Source organism: Blennius ocellaris, assembly GCF_963422515.1.
Source record: "Blennius ocellaris genome assembly, chromosome: 20".
NCBI lineage: Eukaryota > Metazoa > Chordata > Actinopteri > Blenniiformes > Blenniidae > Blennius > Blennius ocellaris.
In genome coordinates this window covers 6,629,028-6,647,852 of record NC_137669.1, presented here as the reverse complement: position 1 = coordinate 6,647,852, position 18,825 = coordinate 6,629,028, and the positions used below count along the sequence as shown (strand labels likewise).

Sequence of the window (18,825 nt, the reverse complement as noted above, 5' to 3'; positions counted from 1 at the left end):
TCTGGTTTTTTGTTTTTTTTCCCTCATTTCCCAACAGACTGGAGCACCTGTCAGTTGAGCGAGCGCGCCGTGTGTGGAAACGGAATTAAAACCCGCATGCTGGACTGCGTGCGGAGCGACGGCAAATCTGTCGACCTGAAGTTCTGCAAAGAGGCGAGTGACAGAAAGTCCAGTCCTCTCTGCGCGACGTGTCCCGATTGTTTTCGCCAAGCCGCTAAAACCCTTCTCCCCGTTATTTCCTCTGCAGCTGGGCCTGGAGAGGAAGTGGCAGATGAACGCCTCCTGTGTCGTGGAGTGTCCCGTCAACTGCCAGTTGTCGGACTGGTCGCCGTGGTCCGAGTGCACCCACACCTGCGGGCTGAAAGGTACGTTCATTCGGACGGGTTAGGGTGACCGTTGTTCTTCACGGTGTCTTCGTAGAGCTGATGATGAAGGATTTGAGAAGGATCTACCACAGTCAGTGTTGAACCACCACACCTGGAGTCTTTCCTCAGTGCAGCTCAACCCTCAGGCCTTCTCACTTGAATTGAAACCAGAACTGCTTTTACGACGTGGGGGAACGATGGCTTTATCGCCCCGAACGGCCGAGAGAGGGATAATAATGTCCTCGCTTGTAATTCCATAGGATCAGGCCATTGATTGGTGGTCCATTACGGGGGCCTCGGGGGGGGGGGGCTCTCCGCCAGTCCTTGAGAAGAGCAGCAACCAGAAGCAAATAGTACGATATGAAGCTAATACGAGCTTTAGCCTAATCTGTCCCCGGGCAGCTCCGATTATTTTGCCCCGCCTCCAAAGGAGAACCAGCAGGTACAGACCGCAGGAAGCGAGGACTCCCCATACTTTCTTCTCTTCATCTGGCTGTGACGGCACCCCCCCCCCCGGAAGAAGCTCATTTCTGTTGTGGAGCCAGGAATAGCAATGAGCCAGATTTGTTATTTCAAGCAAATGAACATACCTGTGAGCAGCAGGCTGTGGTTATCAATCAGGCGTGGAAAAGAAAAGAAGAAGAAAAAAAAACAACCCCACAGTTGTTTTCCTGGATGTGTCCAACCTGTGTGCATAGATAATCCTGGCGTTGTGTGTTCTCCAGCCAAATGGTGATAACGACAGCTGGCGCTCTCCTCCCTTCACCCAGCAGTCTTCCCCGCCACCCGCCGCGCAGCGTCAGTTTGCCAGGCCCCCCGCGGGGAGGCCGCCAAGGCGGGAGGGCGGCGGCGGCGGAGGCTCGAGCACAATGAGGTGGCAAACCGGGGATCACCGGGGGTTCAACATCTGGGACTAAACCTATTTTCGAGTCCTGCCAGGCGCCAGTGCGAGTGTCCATTTCTTCTCCTTTTAAACCACATAAACAATCCGAAGCGAGGAGCTAATGCGTCATGATGCTTCAGCCACTCGTTTTAGTGGGGAAAAGAATGGATTGTCCTCACTTGCATTGTTAAAAAGGATCGGCAGGAAACCTTCAGCATTAACAGCAGAGGACGAGCGAACGCCGCCGCCGCTGCAGGGTTGATATACAGTGGGAGACGATCGAAAACACGACATTCATTCAAGGTTGTCGCTGCTGTGCGACAATCTTTCTGCATGTTGGTCGTATTTCCTCCCTGTGATGAAACATCCACTTTATTACAATTTGTATTATAATTTATTACTCCAAGCTTTGGAGCTTTTGAGCCATATTAGCTGAAAGCTTTTGCTATTTATTCATTTACTTTTAGCCGTTTAAGCCACTTTGACCAATTTAACCGTCGAACACACGTCGATCCGCTCCAAAGCTGCGAGTATCAGATCTCTGTCCTGTATAGATCGTAGTAATAGATTACATGGGCACTGCTTTTTGATTCCACCACTGTATCTATTCACAGGAGATTAAAATCTCTTTTCCATCTATTAAGATGGAAAGGTGTTTTTATTTATCCTGTAAAAAGACCACTTTTAATGTACAGGAATGTTTTAAGAGTCACATTTAATTTTGCCTTAAAACTTTTGTGTTTTTTCGAGACCCACTTTTCTGCTTTGACACTTGAGAATACAAGGGTGTCTGTTTTACGTTGGTTCGACGGGTGGAAATCACATTTCTTTTGAAACTGCGGCTAATTGAGAGGTTCTTTTCCTCCCCTCAGGCTCCGTGAGTGTCTCCTCCGGGCTGAGACACTCTGTAAGATATGAATATTCACAGCGGCCACAGGGACGGTGATGAAGCAGCAGAGCAGATTACATCAGTTTAACAAGAGGAGGACACGCTGGATTATTGCAGGATTATTATTGAGGCAGAAGGAAATGAAAAGACTGCAACCCGGCAAAACGGCTGTGACGGTGCAAAACTGTGCAGTTATAACCCGTCGTCATCAAAATAAATAAACAAGTTTCACTTTAGTTCAGCGAAGAAATAATGTCCAAACCTTTGTTTGTAAATCAAGATGATCACTTGACATCACATCGCAGAGTTCAGCTTTATTGTCGTCTTGTAACTTGACAAATGGGCCGTACATTGTATTTATTATACAAGGTCTTCATTTTTAGCAATTTTAAAATATCTCGACTAATATATTGTAGAAACCAGTGATGCAGCGTCGTTAACGTCCCAAAATCTAATCCATTGGTCCTTGGATGATGACAAATCTTCTCTGAAGATTTCATGCAATTAGAGTGCATTTTCTTTTTCTTTTTGCAAAAGGTTGGTAAAAACAGACATACAAACCAATAACTAAACAAATACACACGGACACAAAACATTCACTCCAACTTTCATTTGCAAAGGAAATTGCCAAGAACATAATACCTGCTTTTAATTTGATAATTTTGTCCATTTTACATCTAATTTAATTTAATATAATATTAATACGAATATTTTCACTTGATTTTTTCAAGCATTATTGTTTTATTCTGTTTTTTTCTTTAAATTGTTGAGGAGATAAGGAACAAGTGTAGGGTAAATCTAATATTTCTTATACTGAAACACACATTTTCCAAGCTGAGAATGACCAACAGCTGCAGGCTCCAGTATATACAAAGACCAGATGTTTAAAGTCAAACTCTTTTACCTGTCCTGAAAAGCCTTATGTTATTTCTTGTGTGATCCTAGTGACACCTCACAATGTCATAAAACGTGAATTCAGACAATAATTACACGGTGTGAGACAAAGCCATGAGAGTTTGGGGGATCCAAATGTGGTTCAGCCTTAATAAGGGGGGCTAATCCTTCCATATTTCCAGGATTTATATCGACCCCCTGTGAAGATCTAACCTCTCTATAAGATCATTTATCCCTCACAGAAACCTCAGTAAAGCACCAGTTATTGTGTTATTGCATATCAAAGTCATCACGAAGCCAGATGGGAAAACCTGAATGATGAAGAGGGAAACAACGGCTTCATCCTCAAGCAGACAGCCAGATGATGCTCGAGAAGAACTTGTTGGGATAATGACTTCTGATTTCATGAAATACTTTGATTTCATCCTGCAGTTACAAAGGAAACTGGTTTAAAGGACTCGTAGCTCATTTTAGTCCTCACGCGCAGGAAAGGTGACATCGTCAAGCGTCTCTAACGTTGCTTTGGTTGTTGAGCATTACGTCCAGTAGAAATGTCTTCATACTTTTTGTATCCCACAGTCCAGTCGAGGTAATGTCATGTATTTGCTTCCATCCAGTCTTTCCCTGAAGACGTTAATATTTCAGTTTCTTCTGTATTCCTTTCTCCGGTCACACGTGAGAAATGATGCTCTGTACCCCCCCCCCCCCCCCCCCCATACGGGTCACCAGTTGTATTACTATGTATAACACTGCCCCCACAGGTCACCAGTGGTACTGATGACTCCATAAGCTCCCAGAAAATACAGCAAAAGTACCAAGAGTATTTACCATGAAGCATGTTTTAATTCTACAGATGGAGCAGAGGGAACGCATGGAAATGAGGGAATTGGTTTGAGCTCTTTTGGTCATTCGTGTTCTGAAGAGTGAGACTACCAATGAAAGAAATCCTAAAAAAAAAAAAATAAGACTTTCCTCCACTCGTAACCCATGAAACCAGTAGCCTTTAGTAATTAGCTTGTAGGCAGGACTGAATTGGAATGAAACCACGTCTGTGTCTCGGACCGCCAAGTTTGCCTGAAAGTATGACGGAACGTTTGACTTTTAAGTGCGGACGTTTTCTGTCTTCATTACACGAGAGGATGTGACTCTGTTCCTTCCATTCATGCTCAATTCAACATGTCAGCAATTAGAGCTGCCGTCCTTCAAGCCTTTATCAGCAGCCGGTCTTTGATTATTGAAGCCGTCGTTGTTGGGATCACAGCAGTCGGGGGTGGGGGGGGGGACACGCACATCCCGGAGGTCACCTTGACGTGCAGGGTAGCATTTCACATCTGCCCCCCCTCCAGCTGCGGCTCCGACTCTCCTTTCCTGATCCGAACAAGGCTGCGAAGCACCCGGAGGTCAGGTTTCAGCATTCCAGTCAACATCCCCATGAATAAATAACTCCCTCTGCTTCTCTTTATCTGCGGCTCTGCAGGCAAGCTGTGGAGGAGACGGACAGTGATCCAGGCTCCCCAGGGCGACGGCAGGCCGTGTCCGTCCCAGATGGAGCAGTGGAAGCCCTGCCTGGTGAAGCCCTGCTACAGCTGGAAGTACAGCGCCTGGTCCGAGTGCAAGTCCGAGGTCAGTCGCCGTCGCTCTGTTTGTCCGTCCGCGTCAAACACAAAACCCACACTTTACATTTGTTCAGCGCAAAAGCCTTGAAACGCGTTTCTCCTCCTCCTCGAGTGGCGTCGAGCGAATCGTTGAAGACGTTTTGCAGTTTCGAGAAACAAAATCTCCGCGCAAGCCAAAAATATATCGACATTGAAAGAATGTTTCTTCACAATGGTTTATTTTTCACTCCAAATGAGGTCGGGCCTGCACAAATACAAACAAATATCTGTGGAAAAAAAAGAAACCATGAGGCTAATCTCTCCTCAAGGTGAAGTGGGACGTGGAAAAGACAAAGTCCAATTAAAGACCTCCATCACTGGGATGGTTTATGTCCCAACAGCAGTTTGGACATCATGTATGTACATGTAAGTCACACAGATTCACATGTAAACCCGTCCGCATGTCCGTCTCGCTCCCTCCAGGGAGCGCGGTGTGGCGAGGGCCTGCGCTTCAGGAACGTGTCGTGCTTCGTGTCGGACGGCTCGGGTCAGCAGGACAGCAGTCTGGTGGACGACGAGCTGTGCGGAGACCAGGAGCCTTCAGTGGACGGAGACACTCGCGTCGTCCTCCAGGAATCCTGCACCGTCCCCTGTCCGGGTAGGCTGCCTCGCGTCACACCTTCAACTCGAAGCGGCACAGTCCCTTCACTAGGTCTCACTAAAGACCTAAACCTCAGGTCAAATCAGCACAATAACACACATAATGGCAAAGATTAACAATCTTAAAAAGTACTGATGGTTTTGTAGTCATTTCGCCAGAAATTCCAACATAAAAATCCAAGATGATGTCATGAGACACGCGAGTCTGGTTTATTGTGAAAAACCGTTTTTGTGGCATTGTGTAACTGACAGACCAATAATGTGTACAAAGTGATCACAGGGTATCTTCACTCTTACTTTCCTTGGAGGCAGAGAGGGAGAGGAGGTCTGAGGAAGAAGGGGAACATTGATTGAATACAAATAAAAGCAGAAAGACCCACAGATGGGTCGTGGTCAAAGTCCTAATACGGTTTTATCTTCCTCTCAAGGTCGGAACCAAATACCAGAATCGCCATTAGCTCCATCTCGCTATCATAACACAATACGGCAGAGAACCGTTGTGAACACTCAAATGACCCTTTTTTTAAATCACAACCAAAAACTGTTTCAGTGGAAAAACAATCCAACATTCCTCCGCTGTAAAGCAGCGAGTTTATCAAAGAAATGTCATGATGTTTATTCACTATCAGTGTGCAGCAGCCACAGTAATGGCACAACACTAAAAGCTTATTATATATTAAAAAAAAAAAAAAGAAAAAGGTGTGTAAAACAAAGCTTTTCGGTAGGCGTTTCATGCACTGGCCAACAATAATAATAATTTGTGGAGAAGAATTCAGTGAAGCTACAATACATTAAGAGAAAAACTGGTTTGTTGGATCTGTCATCCCAAAAAATAAACAAATCCGTTATTTCAACCAAAGTTCAGCCCAATTTACGAACCAGCGCAGGGGAGCAGTTCAGGGTGACGATCTCCATCCAGCAGCTCTGTGTTGACGTTCTCTGGAGACGCTCAACATTTCCAGCGGTTATACAACATACAGTGGCTCATAGTCCTCGTATTCACAATAACAACAAAGGCCTGGTGGTTGAAGCACTTACTGTTGAGTGCGTTTGATTGCCTCCAACAATCAAACGCACTCGGCAAGCTGAGAGGACGCCACACAATGCAAAAAAAGAAAAAACGGCGCTGCTAACGAGTGGGGGGGTGACGAGGACGATCTACAATTGATAATGGACGATGATTGTATATCAGTCATTGTGAGAGCAGCCGTCGCTCCTGCATGGACTTCATGTGGGTGTAATCAGGCTATAATCAAGATAATTGGCCGAGCGAGAAACGCCAAGGTCACAGAAGACGTTGTGGTTTCTGGTGGTGTCCGTCTCTAACGAAGCTCTGAAGATTAAAAAACATGAACTTCCACCAAAAAAAAACTACTTTAAGGCTGGAAACTGTAATTCTGTGCCTCTATTCTCTATTTTCTCTTCTTTAATTACCTATTCCTCTTCTCTTTTTTTTTGATGAGTCTCTTAATGATTAATTAAATCCTCGTCGGCCTCGCCAGTGCGAGCGGAAGCTGTTTGACCTATTTAAGAGTGAATCTTGGAGACTATCAGGCCTGCGGGCAGACGACTGGAATGAAAAATGGATCGGCCGCGCAGCTTCATTCAGGATGTGATTTTGTTGTGTTATTGACCTTTGTTCAACGACACAACCTCTCATTGCCAATCACATTGAGACAGAAGGAGTTTGTTTGTGTCTTCCACCTATTTTCCTTTTGCCTGCTGGTCAATTTCTGCTGAACGAAGAGAAGATGTCTTAAAATGAAACAAAAAGAAAGTTCTCTCTTTGTTTTCAGTCTGAGATCAAAGATCACTTTCATTGTTGCCACATCCAATGTTATTATCGCCTCCAGCGTTCCCGCTGAACGGTATATTTCATCTATGCTTCTGTCCATCTCGTCTCTCTCCTGGAAATAAACATGTGAACCAAAGACAGCAGTAGAAATAAATGGGAAAGTCTTCAAACAGCATGTGTGACATAACTGTTGGCTTTCTCTCTTAAAAAAAAAAAAATTACTGTGTTGTCGTTGGTGCTATATACATAAAGTGGAATTGAATATCGGAAGTGTTTAATGGACTCCCAGAACGCCACCGCCTGCAACAGTACGTCTGTTTGTGTCTCCTCCTCCGCATTAGTGTGACCTCCTGCGTCTCCATTGTAATTAACATTGACTTCCTTCTTTTTTTCTCTGAGAACACAAGTCTTCTTCTTGGTATTTATCCAGTATATTGATTAAGAGCGGTACTCTCTGGTGGACTGAGTGTCAAATACTCATTCCAACGTATTGAACGGATTGGACGCGTGGAGGCAGTGACATTTACACGTCTCTGCATGTGGAGCGTACATGAGTCTCATATTGTTGATACTGGAGCAAAGCACCTCTGGACGTTGACGTTTCCCCGACAGAGCCTGTTTTTTTATCGTCACCAACACGCCACTTGTGTTCGCTCCCCTCCCTTGCACGTTCCGTAGGCGAGTGCTACTTGACGGACTGGACCGTTTGGAGTCCGTGTCAGCTGAGCTGCCTGAACGGGGACGACCTGGGTTTCGGCTCGGTCCAGGTCCGGTCCAGAGCCGTGGTGGCCCAGGATCCAGAGAACCTGCTGCAGTGCCCCGAGCAGGAGCTGGAGGCTCGGCCGTGCACAGGTTGGTCGACCGTTTGTCCTTTGTCCGAGGATGTCGTCAGCGATTTTGGTGCAGAAATTCTACCGAACCGCTCACAGACAGATGAATAAATAGAACTAAACGCTTTGCTGTAGATGGTTGGTGTTTCGAATACAAGTGGAGGACGGGACCATGGAGAGGCTCTTCTCGTCAAGTGTGGTGTGAACGATCAGACGGACTCAATGTCACAGGTAAGGTCTCACTTTCCCGCTTTACTCCTGGATCCAATACCTCAACAGTTTGCTGAAGTAGGAATCAGATCATTTTCATTTATGACTAAAAAGATATTCACAAATACAATGTGTGACCTACTTCTCACGTAGTTTACAAGCAGCAAATATAAAGACACAGAAAAAAAAAACCATCCAGCTCAACTGGGAGAAGCACCTTTGTTCTGATGAGCGGAACATGGAGCTTTTTTTACTCCCTCAGACATAAACCTTGCATGGAGCATGGGGGCGGCAGCATCATGCTGGGAGGATGCTCTGCACATGGCATGAAATGTCTTTTAGAGGTTGACATAAATGCAGTAACATACAGAGAATCCCCAGAGGACATTCAATTTTGTTTGTTTGAGAACTACATCTGTAGAATGGATGATCTGGAAGGATTTTATATCTATGTTGTCCCAACGTGGTAACAAAAATAAAGTACATCTGGACATTTATCTCAAATCAAGCTCTGGCATCAATCCAATTCACTTAAAAAAAAAAAAAAAGGTCTGTTTGTATCTGAGCTCTGTCCAACATGACTGACGTTACACAGTTCTACAAAAGAAGACAAAGAAGGTGTCACTCTGGGCTGTGATCGTACCAAATGGTCGATCTTGGGTTTTGGTTTGGTCGTCGTCCATGCTTCTGTTCAAGATAAAATGGCGGCGGTGGACCCAGCCCCTGCAGCCAGGATGTAAATATGACCTAAATGACTCCCCAAACTGTCCCGGTGCTTCTCCGCTCTTGTCCTGTGTGATAATGCGGATAAAGGTTACTTAAAACTGCCTCGTCCCGAGCGTCACAATCCCAGATAGCTTACCGAGCATTACTTGACAGCAACTTTAATCCATTTAATCCATCGCTGTGCCACCGTCGAAGTTTAATCCCATTGTCCATCACATGTCAGGCTAAAGTCCCCCCCCCCCACTTCAACAAAACCCCCATTAATCAGCCACGATGTCGTTTGAGGAGTCTGGAAGAACGGGCTCCGTCTCCTGCATTGTGAGGGAAGCTGCTTCACGTTCCACCGCCGCGGCTCACGTCAGAGTCTCCGTCACTTCGCTCTGACTGGCACCCCGCCTACGCCTCCTCCACAAGCAGTGGCATTCCCCACATGAATATTCATAGCGAGCTCTCTCCCCAAGCGTGCCGCCCGATAAATATGCAGGAGCCCTGACAGATTACCATGTTCTTTTTTCTTCTTTTTTTTTTGCCTAAAATGTGTTTTCTGCGAATGTCTGCTGGTGGGATCAGTGCGGCTCGTGGCATCTCTCCACATTATCCAGCTTATTTTACCCCCAGTGGGAATACTCCCTCCTTAGCCTCCAGTCGACAAGTCGACACAGCCTCGGATGAACCTGGCCGCTGAGCGGCGGAACTTTTCTGCGAAAACAGTTACGGCCACACAGACACGAGCGCAGGGGTAGCCATGCGACACGTATCGGGACACGTGCTCTGAAAACATGAAGCCAGTGAGTTTGGAGAGAAATGGAACATTTTTCGATCCCAGACTGGAAAAGTGAAAACACTTGCTCAATGTCTCAGGCCCCACACCCGGTAGAACCATCTTATTTCCTCCCGTCGCTCTTAAAAAGTTGTGAAGCATCTGTGCCCACATGACACTACGTCAAAACTGTGTCGTATATGGACAGAGTATGCACATCCAGCTTGCGTTCCGTAAACAAACTAGGGCTGGGCAAAAAAAAAACGATTTAATCGCTTTATCAGATTTGTAGCTACAAAATATCCGTTACACGTCAAAGTCGAGGCTGCATTTCCGTTAAAAGCAGCAGGACGTTAGCCTGATTGAGGGTTTTCGCATCGAGAACTGCAGATAAATTACAAGAATGTATGACGAGAAATAATCTAGTTTCTGTTTCATAACTCGTCTATGTGAATTCATGTCGTGATGAATTGCTTGAAGCAAACGGAGTGTTATAAGTCTGGTAGATTCCCCGACACCAGTCGTGTGTCGCCGTCCTGAGCTGACGGTCGCTGGGTTTTGGGGGGAAGCCATGCGCAGTATACGGCCTGCGGCTTCTGTGAGGCTGAAGCTCGACGCACTGGTGATGTAAAGCTGTGACGAGTGTGAGGAACACGCTGTCAAATTGATGAGACTGGAGGCAGAACGAGCAAAATAACAAGAAGCAGTAACTGTTTCGCACTTGACTTCAACCTTTTTTTGTCTTCTGCCCCTCAGGTGGTTGCCTGGCGACGGCCGAGCCGTCGGCCGACCGGTCCTGCGACCCGCCGTGCACCAAGCCTCGCTCCCTGTGCACCGAGGTGAGTCCCCGCTGGTCGGCCATGTTTGACGGAACCGGTTGAACCGGCGACTGCAGCTCCGACTCGCCTCCAGACGCGTTCGCAATAATAAACTGAGATAAGCGGTGGAGATTAACGGGATCGAGGTGTTGGCTGGTGAGGAAGCAGCCGTTGATGCTAACGTTAACTGAAACGTCCACCATGACCTGGGATTTGGTCTTTTTTTAGGGGACGTTTACACTACAGGGTACGGCCTGAATCGGGGCCGCCGTGAACAAAACGGCATGGACGTCAGACAACGCAGGGGTGCGGGATGTGCAAACGTAGCCGGTCGGTATTGCTGTAGGCACCGTGCCAGATTTTTAAACGGTGGCCACGGTGCGGAGGATAAACTCAGTAGCCCGTAGCAAAACGGGATGAACGTCACGACATGTGGGAGCACGCAACTGGCTGCAATAGAACTTGGAGGCGGTCCGCAGTGGGACGGGAAGGTAAACAGGAAGTGACGTTTAGTGCGTGTCCTGTCATGCTGGTTCCACGTTTTCTTCGCGTTTTTATCAGTCACAGTTCTCACGGCAAAGCGACGGTATATGGTAGCCGTTTCGTCAAGCTTAATTGCGTCTTGTCCCGGCGTGTGACGGTTTGTGGACCCGACACGTTGCGTTCCACTCCGGTCTGCCACGGCGCCGCACGGTCTTGGAGAAGTTTCATTCCAGTCTGACCAACCAAGACAGTACTGAATCAGTCTGTGGTGGACTCTTTGCAGTCCGTCTATCTTTTGGAAAAATGTCTTATCATCTGCTGTTTCTGGGAAGGATCTTTATCGCTCTTGTGTTGTTGTGCAACTTCTAATCTTTTGAAGCAGGAATCCAGTCATTTTAACACGCTGCGCTGGGATTTCTCCTCATTCACACTGTCATTGATAATTAAAGCATGTGTGTGTTCGACTCCTGCAGTGTGGAAACAATCCTGCCGGTTCATATCAGCCACAAAGCGTCCTCGGTGGAGCGGCACAAACACGACATTCTCCATTAGCTCATATTACATCATAACAAGTCGCTTTTTCTGTCAGTGTAAACGTTCTTCCAGATCTTCCATGACACCATTAACAGCTCAAAGCTGGTTGCATGTATGGATGCAGACCTTTTAATGTGTCTGTGTAAAGTTTAGGGTTTGGGTTCAGACAGGCCTTGTAATGGGAAGGGATACGGTTATGGCTTTCTGAAGTTCAGGCTTCACAATGAGTGAATTTATTTAAATCCCTTTTTAATGGACATCGACTCTAGACCACACTGCAGCAGGACAATGAGCCCAAAACATTTAGTTTCTTACCAACATATTGCATAAAAGACGAGCATTCACCTTAAAGGACACTCATACCAACCCTAAATCTTACCCTAATACTCTTAATTACCTATATTCCCTGGTTGTGGACGGACATTGATTCCAACTATTCCTGATAAGAAGATTTTATCTTCATTCTGCCGTGCAGCACATTAAAGCCTTTGTCTGAGCTTGTGCTGCTGGACCTTTTGTTTGGCGTTGAATGCCAGGCGAGGATTGGAAGAAGAAAGCTGCGAATCGATAGTTTTGCTCAGACTGTTGTCACACTGAATTGCCTGGGTGGACTAAAGACCGTCCTGCACTCTCAGCTCTTACGTCTGAGGCCAGGAGACCGACTGCAGGACCAAACCGCTCAGAGTCGCTGGACGTCTTTATTCTGGGCTTTTTCTACAGGTTCACACAAATCAATGGTTATTTCTTGAGCTGAAGCATTCAAACCATGATAGATTGTGCTGATAGGGACTTGACATTTGGCCAAATTAGGATTGAAACCTCTGTGGCATAGTTTGTGGAAAGGTTGGGTTTTTTTTCCTCCAGTTTATAAAGCTTTCACAGTGATCAATGTGCGAAAATGACTCTGATCTAATGAGGTTTTCTCTTCAAACTGGATTTAAAGCGATTGAAATGTACACATGTTTACCAGGCTTCTTGAAAAAGTGCTGTCGGATCGCAGTATTGGTATTGAGGCTTGACTGGTGGTGTGATGGATTGCAGTGATCCATACAGATCAAACCCCCACGGTTGTGCTCTGAGGTCGGCTGATGAGGGGAGTTCTCCTCTCTGGTCAATATGCAGTGATTGGACGAAGGTATATGACTTGAAAGGGTGTGACTTGTATCCCTGCGGGTGGCTGGCTGAGCTTCAGATGTCCGAACCCCTGGTTTTCTTTGTTCTGGCTCACTGGTGCAAATCGCACACTCAGAAGTTTCTGCAGGATTGACTACAAGAAAAGACATACATACATACATCTTCATATATGGGGTCGCAGTGGAAGCAACTTTCTCCAGTGGAAAGGGGGTGGAGCCTCTTTAGTCTGGAGAACGTTGAGGGGGTGGAGCCTCTGGTCTGGAGAACATTGAGGGGGTGGAGCCTCTAGTCCAGAGAACATTGATGGGGTGGAGCCTCTTTAGTCTGGAGAACATTGAGGGGTTGGAGCCTCTTTAGTCTGAAGAACGTTGAGGGGGTGGAGCCTCTAGTCTCGAGAACATTGAGGGGGTGGAGCCTCTAGTCTAGAGAACATTGAGGGGGTGGAGCCTCTTTAGTCTAGAGAACGTTGAGGGGGTGGAGCCTCTTTAGTCTGAAGAACATTGAGGGGTGGAGCCTCTTTAGTCTGGAGAACGTTGAGGGGGTGGAGCCTCTTTAGTCCAGAGAACGTTGAGGGGGTGGAGCCTCTTTAGTCCAGAGAACGTTGAGGGGGTGGAGCCTCTTTAGTCCAGAGACCGTTGAAGGGGTGGAGCCTCTTTATTCTCCAACTGGACTAACTGAAAAGTAGAGAAGGGTGGATGCTGGTGTTTTCCTGCTTCGCACACAGACGGTGTTCAGTTTCTGGAAGACGAAACCACAATTTCACCGTTGATTAGATTTTTCCTTTCATGCTGAAGACAAAAAAAAACAAAACAAGATTTTCAAAGTTTTACCACATCAAGTGGATGAATTCCTTCTCCTGTGTCATTCTGTCTTTAATGTCTTCGAATCCTGTTTTCGATAAAATTGTCTTCTTGTTGCGACCCAATGATTGTTAATGAAAATCCAAACAAAACTCCCAGTTACACATTCCTTCATTTATCAAGTTCAAACACCTCTGAAGCCAGAGTTCAGTGTGAACATACAAGTAAGTTTTGCAAAACGAGAGGCTCAGCCAGTGGAATAGTTAAAACATTATTCATTTCAAGATGTCGTCTAAAAAGTGAAACCTCCCAGAGGAGAGTCTGTCCCACATCAGGTTGATGAAACCTCTAATAGAACACTCACCGACGGACATTTCAGTGGCAAAATTCCACCTGACACTTTATAAAGTCACATAATTGACTTATTATGTCATTCATTCATAATGAATTCTGGAGGGAAAGTATTAAACTGAAGCTTTACAGTTTAATTACCTTTTTCTTGATTTATATCTTGTGGCTAACTGAGAATTTCCTCCCTCCTTCAGTACTATTGTCTTAAAATGTGATGACTTATTCTTTTCTTCATATTCGCACAAACATAAATAATCAAAGCCAAAGGGGCTTAAAAACATATTTCTGAAGGTCTCGATATGGGAAATACAAAGCAGATGTCTCATATTGTGTCTGTCTTTACTGAAATGTTTCCAATCATCATCAATTTTAAAGCCTCAGCCTTTTTGTTGAACACGTTGGTCGTTGATTCAAGACCAGAGTTTGGTGCATTTTGTTTTTTGTTTTTTAAATGGCTTGCGTCTCTTTGTGTCAGGCGGGCGTGTGCGGCTGCGAGGAGGGCTACACCGAGGTGATGACGTCGGACGGCGTGCTGGATCAGTGCACCGTCATCCCCGTGCTGGAGATCCCCACGGCCGGCGACAACAAGGCCGACGTCAAGACCATCCGGGCCTTCAACCCCACGCAGCCCGCGGCCAGCGCACCGGGCCGCGCCGGGCGCACCTGGTTCCTCCAGCCCTTCAGTCCAGGTACACACACACACACACACACACACACACACACACACAAAGGAATATCCGCATATTCAAAGTAGACTCGGTGGAGGAAAGGCGTGTGATTGCTGAACACACAGAATTATTGCGAGCTAAGCTGAAACGGGAGGGAGGAACGTGGTAATTGGAGGAAGGGAGTGGGGGAAGGAGAAGGATAGTGGTGGATTGAGAGAGTAAAATAATTATTAAGGAGGTGCAGGAGATGGATAAAAAGTGAGAAGATTGAAGGGTAAGCTAAGAAACGGAATGGATAACGTGACAAAAACAAATATTCATTCAGAAATAATGAGGTGAAACGAGTAACAAAAAAAAAATTGGGTATTTAAATGAGACAAAACAAAAAAAATTACGAAAAAATGGGAATAGCGATTGAAAAAGAAAAAGAATCAAGAATTGCGGTGAGAATAGAAGTGTAACCTCAAGGTAAAAAACTGTACGGTGAATAAATCCCTTCATCTCATAAAATCAGTGACAAAATCAGGAAATAATTAATATTAGTACACGCCACCGTGCAAAACAACACGTATTGCACAAAGCGGCTTATTACCAGTGGTAAAAACACATTCACGCTGTCAAAGACATGCACGCTGTTAAAAACATGTGCATGCTGGTTAAAAAGACACGCACGCTGTTAAAAACACGTGCATGCTGCTAAAATAACATGCATGCTGTTAAAAAGACGTGCACTGGTACACTGGTGACCAAAGAACCTTCTTTTTTCCTCAACAAACACATTCAAACGATAAAACAGATGTGACTCTGCTGCCCCCTTAAGCTCAGACAGGAAATTACATGTAAAATAGCACAACTTCATAATTATAGGCCCCTGAGAAGAAATATCTGACTTGGTTTCCCATCGTTTATGTCAGAAATATTTGGTTTATACTCATTAATACATGATGAATGATTTGTCTTTTTATTTCTAAAAATAAAAAGTACAGATCAGATACTTGAACTGAGAGGAATGAATACATTTTACAGAATGAGAGACGTTTCTGTAAGTCAGATTGTTGAGCTCAAAATTAAAACTTGTAAAGACAAAGTCAATCTGATTGTTGAGCTGCTGAAGTTGTTCAACCAGCAATGTAGTAATGTCACGAACCTCCAGAAGCTGTCAAGGCGACAGAGCAATATGTGCAATATATGCAGCTCAACTTTATTAAAATCAACTCCTGCTGAGCCAAACAAATAGACGTTGAAGCGTAAACAAAGTCAGTATAATGAAAACAAAGTGGCAAGAATAAAAACAAGATAATATAAGAGCCATTATCATAACATCTGTCCAATAATCTGTTATTTTAGATTGAAGCTGAAGTGTTGAAGTGAATCATTTTACAATACAATGACGTCGTTGTGATAAATAAAACATAAATAAAACATTTCTTGGAAAAACAAAAGCTATTTTTGCAGGTTTTGTGCTATTTGCTCATGGAAAACAGGTTTAGTGGAGAACAGAGTCGTCATATTCATTCATTCATTTATGACGAACACTATGAAACACTCCTCAATTCATGGTTGTTAAGAAAAACACTTGAACGTTATCGGTTCGTTTCACGAGCTTTGATACGTTTCAAATATCTCGAACGACTTGATTTGATTCTCCGGCGCCATGGCGACGCCACGTGAGCATCGCAAGTCAAAAACACTCGAACACGAACTCAAATATTGACGTATTTCCACGTGTTGGTACGATTCCCGCTGCCGCTCCTCGTTGCGGAGAGTTTCATGTTTGATTTTGTGTGACTCTGCAGACGGGAAGCTGAAGACGTGGGTGTACGGCGTGGCGGCCGGAGCCTTCGTGCTGCTCATCTTCATCATCTCCATGACCTACCTAGCATGGTGAGTTTAGCAGCGCCAAACGGTTAAAGGTCTCTCACGCCAATCCCAGCTGTTGACCCGTTTGACCAGCGGGATACCGTCCGCCGTGCTGCCGGGTTCTTTCCTCGTTGGGTAAACGGGACTTTAGAGAGATGGTGGCAGAGTTGCATTAGCATGTTAGCGTGAGCGTGGCTGCAGCCTTCAGGGCCTCAATGGGACTCAACCTCCATCACATCACTGCTCATGTTTTCATTTCATCCTTTTTGAGTTCCGTCGTCATTTTTCTCTTCATTTCTTGCATGTTTCTCTCTTCCACCCTCCATCTTCCACTTCCTCCTCCTCCTCCTCCTCCGCTCAGTGCGGGTGGCTGTTGCCTTTGCTCCGAGTCGAGCCCCAAGCCCTCCGCCGACGAGCTTTACTGGCCGGAACCCAGCAGCTACACGGTGCCTTACACCTGCCCCGCCTGCCAGAAGCTGGAGCAAGAGGAGCTGCAGCAGTATCAGCAGTATCAGCAGCAGCAGCAGCAGCAGCAGCAGCTCCAGCAGCAGCAGCCACAGCAGTCCCTGCTCCCCCCACCACCACCACCACCACCACCCCCCTTCGAAACGCTCATCACGTAGCCAGGGTCCTCCCCTCCTCACCTCCTCACCCCCTCCTGACATCCTCAGTGCCCTCACACCCCAGTGCCTGCGCAGGTTCTCAGTGGACGACGTCCTGGAGGTGAGAGGACTCTGAACATCACACACGTTCTAGACTTTTCTGCTTCCCAAATACCCCACTGGAGGGGGGGGGTGGCCCGACCCTGACCCTGACCCTGACCCTGACCCTGGAACCAGACTCCTCCAGAGGGTCAGGCAGTGCAGAGGCTGGAAGTCCCAGCCTGATATGGAACGACCCAAAATGTAATAACGACCCAAATTGGTCTTAAAAAAAAAAAAAAAAAAAAGGATTAATAAATTGTAATAACTGGTCAATAATGTAACAAGGGGCTGAGCCGAGATCAGAAAACCTTTTGCCTTATTACATTGTTATTACATTATTGGGCAGGCGAAATATTTCACCCCCCCCCAATAGTTTAATAATTTTATGACACCATAGCACTTGATTTATGGATTAAAGGGCCTTTTAATTCAATTTACAGTGGAGCTCATGTTGTTCAATTTATTGAGAGGCCTATTAACTCCTGCCTGGGGTCTCCTGTCACACACACACACATACATGTGTATATCATTATTCATTATACATTGTACATTATTGATTTGGGTTTTTTTATTGACTTGTTTTGTTTAAACGACATTCTGGGCTCAGCACTTACATGACATTATCGACCAGTTTTTACATTTCAGTTGTATTATTGGGTCGTCGTTACATTTTGGCTTGTGGTTCTGCGGGGCTGTCCTCGCCAGGCGGAGGGTGGTTTACCCACGAGCCCCCCAGCGTGCCGCCACACAGCTGGACTCTGGTCCTGGTGAACAGACGGGCGCCTCCCCGTGGCTTCAATCCTCACACACAGATTTCAGAACGCTTTATTCACTGACAAGATGAGAATCTTAAAGAATAAATGACACACTTTGGCTGCAGTCCCTCCTGGCGACACTAGGTGGCGCTCAGCCCCACGTGCTCCAATCTGGTCGGTCACAGGAGGCTGAAGCTGAAAATCCGAACAGTTCAGATTTCAAACATGTCCTGCAGAACCTCCATCCCCTCCTGATGAGATCGTTCTCGTCCCCCTGCTGCCATCTTGTGTTCATCCCTTCACATTTCATCTCCACAGCTGAGGTCTGGTCATCGTGAGCTTCACAACGATTTCATCCGAAGTGTCACAGAGTACAGAAATATCAATACATGTATGGACTTTTTAAAGTGGTTTCCATTTCAAACAGAAAGCAACTATATCTGGTTCAAATAGTTTGAAATTTGTTTGAATAATTTGCATGTTTCTCGTATGAAAGTATGTTGGAACCTTTAAGGAGATCACATAATACATTAAATTATAATATATAATACATAACACATTGTTTGCACATTTTCACATGAATATTTATTATACTTCGGACATTTTTGTCCGAAAAATTCCAATACAAAGACGCAGTTTGTGGCGTTTTGTTTTTCCAGTAAGTGAACGTTAGTTTATACGACATTATTTATTATTATTCATTCACATGCATTTATTTAAGTCTTCAACTCGTCACTGAAAAGGTGTAATGAGGGCGCGTCTCAACCTTTTTCCCGCCGCGTTCTGTTTTTTCCGCAGCAAAAAGCCAAAGAAGCCACAGCGGCGGCAGATGAACAACAGACTGAAGCCGCTGACGCTGGCCTACGACGGAGACGCAGACATGTAGACGTCCTCCACCGCCGCCGGACTGTTGCTTCGCCCCCCCCACCCCCCCCACCCCCCCACCCTCCAGGACGCACAGGGTTGCTCCAGACAAACCTCTTGATGTCAAGTTCCGACAGAAAAAAGGGGTGGAAATTCCAACAACAACAAAAAAAAAACCAACCTCAGAGATCCAGACATTGAATTTATTAGCAGCCTTGTTCTTTCCTCTTCTCTCGTTTTTTATTTT

At 45.8% G+C, this 18,825-nt stretch overlaps 1 protein-coding gene across 1 annotated transcript in view; it reads left to right on the top strand.

Moving 5' to 3' along the window:
- LOC308144616 (thrombospondin type-1 domain-containing protein 7A-like) overlaps positions 1-18,600 on the top strand; it is a gene marked incomplete at both ends in the record, with an annotated part of 134,624 nt that extends 116,024 nt beyond the window's left edge. Inside the window, 10 exons of the mRNA XM_080515779.1 lie at positions 38-153; positions 248-365; positions 4,509-4,654; positions 5,110-5,284; positions 7,760-7,933; positions 8,047-8,142; positions 10,364-10,446; positions 14,203-14,416; positions 16,192-16,279; positions 18,513-18,600. Coding sequence (XP_080371905.1) covers positions 38-153; positions 248-365; positions 4,509-4,654; positions 5,110-5,284; positions 7,760-7,933; positions 8,047-8,142; positions 10,364-10,446; positions 14,203-14,416; positions 16,192-16,279; positions 18,513-18,600 — 1,298 coding nt within the window. The remainder of the gene's footprint in view (positions 1-37; positions 154-247; positions 366-4,508; positions 4,655-5,109; positions 5,285-7,759; positions 7,934-8,046; positions 8,143-10,363; positions 10,447-14,202; positions 14,417-16,191; positions 16,280-18,512) is intronic.
- Between the last annotated feature and the right edge of the window lie 225 nt (positions 18,601-18,825).